Genomic DNA, 12,910 nt, shown 5'->3' on the forward strand with positions numbered 1-12,910 from the left:
CCACCGCGCCCTGCAGAACCACCGCACGCTGCACCACCACAGCACGCTGCTGCACAATAGCACGCTGCTGCACGACCACACGCTGCTGCACCATCACCACTGCACCCTGCGGCACTACCTCACCCTGCAGCACCTGCAGCACCCTCCTGCACCACCGCACACTGCACGGCCACACGCTGCACCACCACCTTCACCCTGCACCACCACGTGGAAACCTCGAGGCCCAGGGCTCCCTGTGTCCACCCCCACCGTGATAATGCGACGCGTGTGAGTGGCCGTAAGAAATTCACTGTGCACACAAGGTTCACAGTACCGGCCCGCCGCACAGGAGTAAAGCTTTGAATGTCGAGTGTGGACACTGTAGAGAGCTTGTGTGTGTTGACTGGCACGCCTTCCCCCCACACCCCTGTCCTTGCCCAGATGCTGGGCACCCCCCAACGCACAGCGATGACAGGTGCCATCCTGCTGGGCACCCCCAACACCCCTGGCATGCTCGGCGCCACGCAGGGTGGCGCTGCCCTCAACGACCATTCCCCGGCGTGGTCCGGGTGAGTGCTCCTCGCTCGCTGGCTCACTCGCTGGTGTTGTTGTCAACAATGACGGCAATTTATGCACGTGCATAAATGCTGCAACGCTTTCCGACCCGCGTTTGTCATTGGATGTATGTAATTAGCGGTAATGACGATGCGTTTCGAGCCACGCATTGAGATGAGATCATGCGGCACGTGACGTTGGGGGGGGTCGCACAATTGTGACGTCATCGGTAGGGCGGGTAACGCAGCAGCACGAGTCTCGTCTGCTTGGCACGTGCACCAACGTGGATCTGTTCAGTGCTGGGAGTTTTTTTTGTTGCATCCATGTTGTGGGCACTACTGGCGAGCCAGGGTTACGTACGGCTCCTTCCCGACACCCACAGGAAGGGTGTTTCTCAAAGTTTGCGTGATCCACTGACCCTCACTGCCTCCACAGTGTGCTGGCTTACGTGCGCGCACAGCCGCGGCCACGATTACCCTGGAACAGGGTGGACGGGGGAGGGTTGGGAGGTTTGTCATACCGATTGGTCTCGCACTGCAGTACAACCCTGTGCAAGTTAGTCCAGCCACGGCCAGCAGGTGGCAGTACTGCACCGTGATACCCTTTGTGTGTGTGCGTGGCGCTTCGCTTCCCCGCTCAGTAAAGATTTGGCCAAATGTGCCAATATGGAAACCTCCTGCAGGTGAAGTTGTACAGATTTTTTTGAGGGGGGGAGGGGGACACAGACATATATCGGTATATTTTCTGTTTATTTTTCCATGAAGTGCACGCGTATAAATCGGTGAAATATCATCAGCGCTCGCGGACACCACGAGGTGTCGTGCGTGCGCGCACACGGCGTGTCGTGGCGACCCCCGGCCATGGAGGGGGGTGAGGAAGATAGAGGAGGGGCAAGCAGCTGCTAGCCCCACGAGCCCCGCTAGCCCCGCTTGCTACGCTCTGGACAGCCAAGGGAGCCGTGATACCCGAGCTCAGACAGCAGGGTGCGCTGCTCAGAATCTTTATTTAGACCGGAGGAATCCGAAGAGCTATGAAGCACTTTTTCACAGATGTCCAGTAGGTTCCCCACAGCCGTGCCGGTTACCGTGCACCCGGTTGGGGGTGGGGAGCAGGGGAGGAGCAGTCTGGTTTGGGAGGATGATGTGTGATGTCCCGGAGAATTAAACTACCTCGGCGGGTGACAGTGGCAGCAACACTTGTGTTGGCATAGTCTGTTTGCTGCGGCTGATTCCTGTTCCTGCCCCCCGCAGGTAACCAGTCTTGCCTGTAAACACGAAAGAGGCCTCCTTTGTGATGTCTCTGCGGTCGTCTGTCACGGCAGCGCACGCCTTGCCCCTTGAAACTCCGCTAAACCGTCGCAGTGCCCCATCGGTCGAGTGCAAAGGGGATGTGGAACCTCGTCTCGGCGTTGCCAAACTTTCCGTAGTGACGAGTGGCTGAGTCGACACCCAAGCCCGGTGGCCAGTAACGTCTACATGCGCACAAACACACATCTTGCGGTAGATGTTGTTTTGCATTTAATTTGGCTTAATTCCAGCTCTTGAGAATTTAAGTTATCAGTTTGATGGTCGTGTGGAAACATTACTGTCGGTGGTGGGCCAGGTGTTAGTGCCGCCCTCTACCATGCAGAGCATAAGTCACTTGAAGGGCGGCATCCCAGAGGTACCTCTGTGATATCCACTTCCATGGAGGGTTGCGCCGCTCTCATGATGCGATGCCGATAGCACAATCAGAATACAATTTTGGAAAAGGATTTATTAAAAAAACAAATTAAGGAAGGTTATGCAGTTTAAAGCCACACAATACAGTGGAGCCATGAAGTTTGATGTCCATGGCAGGACCAGCTGGGAGTCCCTCTGTGTAGAAAGTGCCCTTTGTTTGTAGATTGGGTGGCTATAAAAGGCAGTGAGGGGGAGAGAAATCCAGCTGGGATTGGAGTGGAGGAGAGGTCTCGTTTCCTGATAAGGACTCACTCGCTAGCTTCACCCAGCGGTGGCGCTTTGTGTTTGGCCTGGCACAAAGCCAAGCTCCAAGTAAACTCGGCCACGCGCTGCGCTCGCAGCCAGCGTTGATGCTGCTGCCCCCTTCCACTATTTTCATTCATGGGAGAGACAACCCCAAAAACAAACAGCGTCTACTTATATTTGGGTGGCACATTGATTACACTCGTTTGTTGTCCTTCCCCCTCCCCACACCTCTGATCAGCATGGTTGGCTGCATATGGTGCGAAAGAAGTTCAACATACATACTTGTGTTTCACAGCAAGAAGGGTTCCTGTCGTATTTAAAAAAAACTGTCGACAATGACTGTACATGAAAACCGTTAACATTAATTTGGCTAAATTTCAATCCTGAGAATAAAAAAAATATCAGTTTGACTGTCATGTGATGAACATTACTGCCAGTAGCAGAGTCGGTGGGAAAGTGCTGCCCTCTACTGTGCTGACCAGAAGCCACTTGAAGGGATTTTAGAGGTGGCTCCGGGATATCCGCTTCCCCCGGGGCCTTCTCCAACACGGAGGGCTCCCACTGGCCTGCGAGAGTTCCCGTGATGCCGATAGCGTGGTCGGGTGTGCGCGCCGGCGGGTACGCCTGGCGCAGTTGAACCGCACACAGGAGCTGGCTGCCACCCCTTGTGCCACAAGGTGCCTGCGAGGCTGTCTGATAGCAGGCGGCTTAAACTAAAGCTCAACAATATTTTATTTTACCAGGTCAAGTCCACTGAGCTTTTTAGAGTTTTTTTTCAGAAGCGACCTGGCTATCGCAAATTAGACCGCCACGAAGTGGCTTCTCACGTGGATATTTCTAGCAGCCAAATACTCTTCAACGCGTGTTGACTCTAAATGTGGAGGGAAATACTGGAGGATCCGGAGAAAAATCCACGAGACCACCGGGAGAAAGACACGCAGACTCCAAATATACAGGTGTCAGGGTAGGGATAGTGCTTACGGCCTCCTGTATACCAGGCAAGATCGTCAACATCTCGCCACCTCGGTGGTGGTGACGATGGAGCCGCCGGTTGGGCGGCGCACCCACTGTCGCCCCCCCGGGCTACAGCAACGCCCGTCTCGGGGTGGAGTGCGGGTCAATCCTCATATTAATCATTTAAATAAGATTACGCGCAGTAATAATTAAAAGAATCTGAGCAGCTGCGCTCAAATGCGGAATGGCAGATTAAAGGCGGCTAAGCGCTTTCGTTTCATTTCGTCGCCGGTAAAGCCACACGGCTAGGCCTTGCTGCCGTCAAAACGGTCGCGCCTCACAGTCGCCAGGGCTACCACGGGGCCGCAATGGGGGGGCTGCGCTTGGAGAGGAAAACCCGCCGGAGAGCGGCTACGCTCTCGCCGAAGGTCACCTTGAGCCCAGCGCGAGAACGGAGTGCGGCCGGTTCTCGCGGGCTGTGGGCGGGGGAATGCGTTGGGTTTCCCCCGTTGTGTGGTATTGCAGCACGGAGTGTTAACACTCGCACGGGGGCACTCCTTTCGGCCTGGCTTGTGTGCGTTACGGGTGGGTGGCACGCGGCCCTGCGTTGGGTGCCGTGTACGCGCTGGAAGTAGAATGTTTATCACGATGGCTCTGGCAGGCTTGCGTGGGTGACGTGTGTGGGCGAAGATAGATAATGAGCGACCGGGCGAGTCTGATGGACCGACGGTGACGAGTGATGGGTGAGGGTTGCATTGGGAAGGGTGGTACGATTGTGACGGGGGGGGAGGTGATGTGGCCGTGGTGAGTGGATCAGGTGATAGCGGTGAGTGTGCCGTGTGATGCTATCAACATGAACCTCTCCCGCACAGAGACACAACGTCTCGTGCTCTTCTTTTCACCCGCACAGTGTGTCCGTGTCGTGTGTACACTGTGCACGGTGGTTGCGATAGCACACGGCACTCCGTTATTAACGAGGGTGGCCGGGCCTCATTTATCTCCACGCCCGGATGCACACGGCCGACGCCTCCTCGTAGCATTAGCTGTGGTTGCGCTTGAGCAGCAGCATCACCGTACAACGCGCAGGGTGGTGGTGTGAACAGCCGACAGAGACGCGTAAAATGAACAAGGCACCGCCCCCCCCCCCCCCCTTGCCTGCTTCTCACCTCCCTCTTGGAACAGTAAAGCCAAGCGTTGGGAGATGGGAGGGTTGAAGTGGCAAATCATCGCACCTTGGCCTGAACTCTTTGGCAACGACTTGCGCAGCTCGTGTGCGTAACCTGGCGACGGCCGCCTTACAGCGTGGAGGAGGTCACGCGAGGGGGTTCCAGTGTAGCTTGGCCAGGTGGCTCTGCGGTCAGGGTGCTGAGCTGGCACTGCTGAGATCCTGGAGTCTGGGCGGCAGCTCGCCGCCTTCGATTAAACCGAGTGGATGGTCTCCGATGACTGCACACACGTAAAAAAAAAGTCACGTTAAGTCTGCTTCTGTAAATTCCAGCCCTGATAATGAGAAATATTGGTTTGACTTGCATGCGACGGACGTTATTCTCAGTGGCCGATCGGGTGACAAATTGCTGTTCCCTCGGTAAGTGGAATAAAGGTCATTTGAATGGATCTTCAAGGTAGCTCTGTGATATCCGCTTCCGTGGGCCGTTCTCTAGCCCGAAGGGGGTTGCGCTGTGAGATCCGATTGGATTATTTGTCTTGTGACCACGTGACGCCAATCGCGCGGACGGGAGAAAATTGTGGCCGCACCGGGCGGACGCCGTTTTTGTGCACTTGGCAACTTCTCCGTTGAGTCTTTGGACCGTTCGCGGGTATTTTGGCGATCGTGGAGGTGCACACATTGAGGCTGGAGAACTGGAGAGGGGGAGTCGCCCTGCGATGTCTCTTCACCGCCGTGCGTGGGGAAGCAAGCGCCAGCGGCTTGGCACGGAGGCGGCTGTTTCCATGCCTGGGCAAAATCATCGACACCTCGTTTGTACCAGGGGCCTGAGTGCATCATTCATCGGTCTACTTATAGAAAGAAGCCTGGGTTAAAATGGCCGTCTATAGATCCGTGACGCGGAAGGGTATAAATAAAGATTCCATTCATTCGGGAGATAAAGTCGGGCTTTATGAACCTCCGAAGCCCTCACCTTGGTTCCCTCTCTCACGTTACCTTTGCAGCGCCCGTATTTTCAGAGCTGAGTGCTCTTTTGTCTCGTCCATAAAATAAAACCAAGGACGTAACATTTTCCTCGCGGGTATTTTTTTCCACGTGAAAAATAAACACGGCAGTGTGGGAGGGGGGTGAGGGTAGGGAGGGAGCACTTTGGCGGCAGAGACCCGGCCTACACCGGACGGAGCAGCCCATTGCTGGCCACCGGCTCGCGCCAGCTGGGCCTGCATCCCAGCAGCATCCCACGGTGCACTCGCTCGCTCCCGCTGGTAATCCCGCCGGGACCTGCTCGCGAGGAAGGGGCGTTAGCGCTGGGGGAAGCAGGGTGTTGGTGGAGGTGGCGGCACCATGGCCGCCCATTTACCTGACGTGGTTGTCTTGTGGACCAGGTGGAACGGCTTCTCCTTGGCCCCCAGAGAGATGATTCAGTGAAAATGTCACCCTGGGAAAATACAAGGGTGGGCTTTGTTTGTGTTAACATCACACAAGCCTATGGATTGGAATTCTTTGATAATAAAGCCGGCCTTTGTGAGCCTTAATTATGAGGCCCCGGCCCAACAACAAAAGCATTGTGTGAGTTATTAAGAGGATTTACCGTGGACTTTTTTTCCCCCCATTTAATTTTTTTGCAAACAAAAGAATTTTTGGCAGTGGTTTGGTTCGTTCTGTTGTTTTTGAGATGTGCGTTTCCCACCTCCTCCGCCGTGCGTTCGTCCAACTACCACTTTACCACTCTGGCGGTTGAGGTTGTTTGTGTCGAGCTTGCATCTTCCTCCGCACTGAATGCTTCTGCTGTCGACCGCATGGGCGTGTGTGCGTGTCTGCGTGTGCGCACATGCCCGATCCAATGTATAAAAACCGTACAGCGACATAAGCCTTTAGCTGAATGAAGGCGTCTGCTGATGCTGTGTGCTCAGTTTGCCCCCTCTGCTGCGCCTACATCATCTTTGCTTGCACGCATGTGTGCTGGCTGTGTGTGTGGCTGTATATATTAATGTGTACATGTGTGTGTTTGAGTGGACGTTTGATTGCGTACGTTTGAACGCAAGTGAAAGTATGAGAGTAACATAAGATTGTGTGTAAGTTAGTGTGAGTGTGTACATGAGCATGAGAGTGAGTGTACGTCTTGAGAGTGTACCTATTGAGTGCGTGTGAGAATGCTGGGAGTATGTAAATATACTGATGGGTTCTGCTGGAATCGGACATAACTGTGATCATTTGCCAAACCCTCATCATAGCAGCTCAATCTGCATTGGCGATGAGCTTATCCTGTTCCAGTGACGGCGGACGCTTCAGCCGTCCTGCTGGCCCCATTGGCGGCCTAACACTAATGGCCATTGGCCGCCTGCCTTGGGAGTGTCGTTTAGCAGGGGACCGTGCGTGTGTGTGTGTGCCTGTTTGTTATTGGGCACTCACCGTGCCGTTGAGCAAACGGCAGGAATGTGACCCATACAGTGAGTGTTTGTTTCATCATCGTAATAAGGGTAATGGCTCGTGATTCACCGCTATGCTAACGACCTCACGAGCGGCTTGGGGGGGGGGGCACGTTCCGCGGAAGAGACGGCGCAGAACTCTGCCTCTCCAGATGCCAGCGTAGAGGATCGTCTGTCTTGCTCCAACATTCTGTTAAGGCTATAATGTCTTTGGATCTTTGTGTCTCGGGGAGTGGCAGCGTAGCGGGTTGGCGCACTGCCCTTCAAACCCCGGCGACCCGGGTATGACTTCCGCTCACGGCCGATACTACTGCCAATTATCTGAACCGGTCCTGGGCCTCCCATAGATCAACTTGGCCCCATACGAACACCTTGCACGATGAGTAAACGTCGCCACTAGGGAGGCAAGGGTGGCCGGACGTTATACTGGCCACCCACACCCTCATGTGCTGTGCTGGCCTTCATAGGTGCTCGCTAACATTGCTAGTTATCTGCGAAGGAGCGGGAGTGTAGTGGTTAGTGAACTGCTCTACAAACTTGGCTAACAGAGTTTGATTCGTGGCCAACTTTAGTGGCAAAATGAGTGCATAGTGCAGTGTGTAAGCATCAGCACTGGGGATACAAAGGCGGCTGGGCGTGGTGTTGGCCACACCATGCCATCGTGCGCTGTGTTTGTCTTTGGAGGTGGTCTCTAACAGCACTGAATAGCATCCACAGGGGATTTTTTGTTTATGTCTGTAAAATAAAGCTCGTATGTGCTGGTTACTTGGTGCGAGCTCGTCTGTGTGTGTCAATGCGTGTGCGCTCAAGCGTACGTTCGTGCAAGCGTCCATGCATGTGAGCTCCTGCATATGTCCGTGTGTGTTCACGTGGGTCTGTGCGAGCTTGTGTGTGTGCGTCTGCGTTTGTGTCCCGAGTGCCTGTTGGTGCGTGCGTCCATGCGTGTCTTCTGTCCACGTGACCACTTGTACCGACTCGCGCCCACTCCTAACCACTCGTGCCCACTCAGTGTGGTGGCGCTTTTGCAGGTTAAGAACTTAAGCTGAGGAAGCGCACGCGCGACCTTTTTCGAAAGAGAGCGAAAGTGGCGATTTCTCCAAATGGAGCGGTTCCGTAGGGAGAGCCGGGGACTGTCGAGGCCTTTCATTGCATGCCCCTCTCTGCCGGCACCAGCGAGCTTCCACAAGGTGCCACCAGAGGTTCCCTCTGGCCACCGTTTCGGACGTCACGGGGCGACGTGGTTTTCGTCGGCGAACCGCGGCTCCTGCGCTGCCGGTGCCCTTGCAGCCCACGCAGCTCCCCCGCCTCTCTGTCTCTGCGCTCGTCGAGGTGCAGACGCGCGCGCCGTGTGGCCCGCCGTGTGGGCGCCGGGCACGCGGTGACACGCGCGAGTGGCGCCGCAGCTCGGCGCCCTGGGGATAGTCGATGACGACGACGATGATGATGATGATGTTGAGAGGCGCCCGTGCACAATTGTGCAAACACGCGTGGCCCAGCCGCCCCGCGTTACCAGCGTTCGGACGTAGCGGTGTTATTTTTGTCCAAACGTCTACGTGCGGAAGTAATTGCCGATGTACACAGTAGTTTTTGTTACTTTCGTGCGAAAGAAACAAAAACGGGCGCTTTAGCAAGAGACGGCTGGAGCCACCGTCTCGCTGTGCCATCTGTCGTGCGCGCTTAACTTGCGTGCGCGCACGCGCGTTGAACTCACGCTCGCGCATTCATCCCCGTGATCATTCATCCCCGTGATCTTCGCCGCTGGACGGCCGCGTTCCCTCGCCTCGACAGCCGAGACGCCGCCGTGTTTAAGAACGCCGGAGGGGGTACGTAGGCAGCGTAGGGGACGTTGGCGATCCCTCACCGACACCACCGGGGGGGACTGGAGGTGTTCACGAATACATGGGTGCGGGCAACTCGTCCCGGTCGAGCCGTGCCCTTTCACGGGCCCGCCCGCATTGTCGCGCCGTCAGCACCGCATGCTCCACTCTCGAGCCGCTTCACCGCTGGTCTCCGCACGCATCGCTCTCACCGCCCGCCCGGCCCGCGCTGCGACAGCTTCTTTACATGCCCCCCCACCCCCCCGTGTGGTGCAGTTTCCACGCGGCTCCGACCGCACGTAGACTCGTGAAGACCGAGCGCTGTCCCCACACCGAGGGATCAAACTCGAAACACCACCTGCTTGATCCCTCGCCCGACCCTCGTTTCTCTCAAAGCCGCTGTGATGAGCGGCAAGGGTTTGGACCCTGGAGAGATTGCGAGCGAGTCGTTCGTGCCAAGGCATGTGCTGGTCTCCGGAGAGTAACGTAAATGCCCGGCGTTGCGCGTCGGAACACGTGAAGTCCATTTGGGTGGGAGGTCAGGTGCGGTCGTGGGCCCCGTGGCCACTGAGCTGCCCGGGCTCGCTCGGTTTAACCAGATTCTGTGGAGTTGAAGACCTTAATTGTTCATCTGTTCTAAGTCGCGAGGAAATCGCGGGCGATTAGATTCTGCCTGTCGTTTTTTTTAAAAAGGCGGTCGGTCGCGTTCAGTCTGAACTCGCGCTGTCAGAGGATCGCTTCCCTCCCCTTGCGCGACTCGCGCAGGGGCCACCGAGAGCAGCCTCCCATCAGCTTAACCCCCCTGACCACAAAAGGGTGAGTTCTGAGAATTGATGAAGCATTCAAAAACGAGTCTCCCTCTGCGCCACACGCAGCTCATTTGCGGAGAGAAACCCTGTCGGTCGCAAGAGGTCACCTCTAACATCGGCAGCCACCGTGACCCTTGACCTCTTGGCACAGAGGTCACGCTCGACCAGCCGTGCTATCGGGACAGGGCGACGGTCGCTCGTTAACGAAGCCCCCCTGCGCCAGCTGAGCGAGCACGGAGGAGCAAGCAGCTGCCCAGCCGCTCGCCGTGCTCTAAAATAGCGCCGGTCCCTCGGGGTTTTGGCAGCTTCGTGCGCAGTGGGGATGGGAGAGTGGGCAGCCCTCCACCCAAACGGTTTGCGGCTGCGTCCCCCTCCGTGCCGCCGTTATCTCGCATCGGAAAACGACATTCCCCGACTGCTTTGATTTATTTCCAACCCGTCGCAATCTCGAAGAGCTTCGGCTCCTGCGGAATATATTGACTCGAGCGTCAGGTGACCGATGTGGAGAGGGCTCCTGTGTCTCGTCACCCGCCGAGTGAGTGGGAGTTCTGGAGCACAGCAGTTCGTGAAGCGGCTGTCTGCGAGATACGCCGTGTCCGTCCGGCGCGGCGAATCCTAACGGGCTTCCAGAGACTTGTCACGTGGCCCGGCTAATTAAGTGAGCGGCGCTAACGTAATGGAAAGGGCTCTGCCTCCGCTCTTGTCGACGTCTAGAATTAGCGACGGTGGCACGCCTCTCCCCTCACCACCTCGGCTCTCAAGAGATCACCTCCCTCCCATAACAGCGTGGGGGTCACCCCCTCCTACCGGCTGCTGCTCCTCAGCTGTGATGGAGGTGTTTCCATGGCGGGGTACAGTGTGCGCAGAGAAGCCCACAAAGGGCGGCCGGCTAAGAATAGCCGCTTGAGTGGGAGACCGTGCGTGCGTCCGTGCGTGTCTGCGCGTCCGTACGTCGCAGAGTGTTTGCCTGCTCGATGGTAAAGGACGGTGGAGTGGCTGAGAGCCTTTCGCTGCGAGGGCACACGGGGGGCCGCACCTCGTTTCTGAGACGCCACTGTCGTGGCCGAGTAGGCGACGAGAAGACCCCCTTCCGTGGCTCGTATTTTCCCAGGTAGCCCATTGCGTGTATCCGTACGTCATGGGCGCGCGCGTTGGTTTGTGCGTGCATGGAATCAACGGGACGGGGGGCACGAGGTCACGGGGTGGGCAATCGCGTGTCCCCGTGACATCGCGCCTCACTCTCCCAGGGGAAATATCAGAGAATCTCCTCCCAGATGGGGACAACTTGCCAAAAAGTCCCACGAGCTTTGTTGGACAAAGGTGTCTCGCCCGAAGGGGTTGTCAATTTCAGTTGTATCCATAATTGGAGGCAAACAAACGATACGGTGGATTATTGGGTGTCCTCACACACAAAAGAATGTGTAACTATGTAAGTAAAACTCCAGCCCGGTGTGTGTTTGTGCGTGTGCGCACGCATGCATGAGTAGGGGAACGGCAATGCTGCGGTCGGCGCGACTGCGCTACAAACCCGGCGAGCCGACTTTGGTCAACGCCGGTGACGATTATCTGAACCGGTCCTGGGGCCTCCCCTAGGTCGACTCGGCCTCAAATGAGTACCTGGTGTGGTGCGTAGTAAACATCGCCACATTAGTGAGGCAAAGGCGGCCGGCCGTGGTGCTGGCCCACCCCATCGCCGTCGTGTGCCGTTTCGGCCTTCATAGGCCAACAGCACTTGCTCCAAAATTCTTTTGATGCTGTACGAGGGATCTTCGTCTTTGTTGGGGCGTACCACGCGGCGATTGACGAGCCCTGCCACCGTTGCCGTGTGATGGCTGCCGCTGGCCGATCGCGCTGGGAATGCGCCGTGCGGAGCCGAACGTTCACACCCGTTCAAGTCGGCTGCACCGTCGCTAAATGGCACTGGATTTTCGATTCCGTGGTGTTTTGCAATCGATTGCAAAATTAATGATTATCGATTGGAACGGCGATCGCGGATTCAGCAGCCCCACTGGAAAGGCTCCACCTTCCCACGCTAAGCGAGAATGTGGCCCATGTGAGTTATTCCCACAATATTTGCTGTGTTTATATGTTTGTATAGATTTGTCATTTGTTGACTAGCTAGGTCCAACAGCTCCACAAACGCAGCAAGATGGATAATGTGAAGGGCACTTTGTCTCCTGTCCATTTTTTCTTATTTGTATTCACCACAATGAGGCTCATGGTATTTTAAATAAATACCATTTTAAGTGGAGATTCCTAACTAACTGTGATGTTCTGGCGTGCTCTGTATGTGTGTGCTGTGTGCGTCTGCGCTATGTACGTGCGTGTGTGCCCGCGCGGGCGCGATGCAGGCGGAAAAGCCGCAAGGGAGACAAACGCGGCAAGGGGCTGCGCCACTTCTCGATGCGCGTGTGTGAGAAGGTGAGGGCCAAAGGCACCACCACCTACAACGAGGTGGCCGACGAGCTGGTGGCGGAGTTCAGCAGCACGCTCCGCGCCAGCCAGGAGGTGACTTGCTCGCACCCAGCACACCCAGACACGTACCGCACGCACACCTAGACACATAACACATGCCTAGCACCGTGTATACAGCCAAACAGTGGACGCACACACAGCCCTAGAGCCAACATACTCACACCCGAGACCATGTTCCCACACAAACCCACAACATACCCTACCCATCACATGCGCTATGTCAGCATTGTTGCACCATTGCCTCTCTGTGTTCAATTACAACACTATTTTACCAGGTAAGGCCCCTAAGCTATACAGCTCTTTTTCAGGTGCGACCTGGCCACAAATGAAAGCTCAACAAAGTGGGTTATCATGTAGCCAAATACTCTAAACGCATGTTTCTGAATGTGGAGGGAAACACTGAAAGACCCGGAGAAAAATCCACACCACCACGGGAAGAACACGCAAACTCCAAATATACAGCAGGCGTCAGGGTTGGGATCAAACCCACAACCTCCTGTATACCAGGCGAGATAGTTAACATCTCGTCACCGCGGCGCTCACAAGCAGACAAATACGTCCCATTCATGTGTCCGCCTCTGCACGTAAACATCCATCAAGAAGTGTTCTTTGCTCAGTCCATCGGCGTAATGTTTTGCTAGCGCCGACGATGTCTGGCGGAGCCGTGCGCGACTAACGGTGGGGTTACCGCGGGCCGCGTGGGCTCCTCCCCGCCGCCGCCCTCAGCCTGCCCGCCCCCCACCGCCACTCCCTCGCGCTC

The 12,910-nt window shown here is 56.3% G+C and overlaps 1 protein-coding gene across 4 annotated transcripts in view; it reads left to right on the forward strand.

The window, feature by feature from the left end:
- The window catches only part of LOC133353871 (transcription factor Dp-1-like), a 38,792-nt gene that overhangs the window by 12,253 nt on the left and 13,629 nt on the right, over nt 1-12,910 (forward strand). For all 4 annotated transcript variants that reach the window (XM_061570351.1, XM_061570352.1, XM_061570349.1 and 1 more), the window contains 2 exons: nt 421-548; nt 12,027-12,183. In XM_061570351.1, the coding sequence (XP_061426335.1) occupies nt 421-548; nt 12,027-12,183 (285 nt within the window). The remainder of the gene's footprint in view (nt 1-420; nt 549-12,026; nt 12,184-12,910) is intronic.

Source organism: Lethenteron reissneri, chromosome 45 (genome assembly GCF_015708825.2).
Source record: "Lethenteron reissneri isolate LAM-NWPU_2019-01 chromosome 45, ASM1570882v1, whole genome shotgun sequence".
Classification (NCBI taxonomy): Eukaryota; Metazoa; Chordata; class Hyperoartia; order Petromyzontiformes; family Petromyzontidae; genus Lethenteron; species Lethenteron reissneri.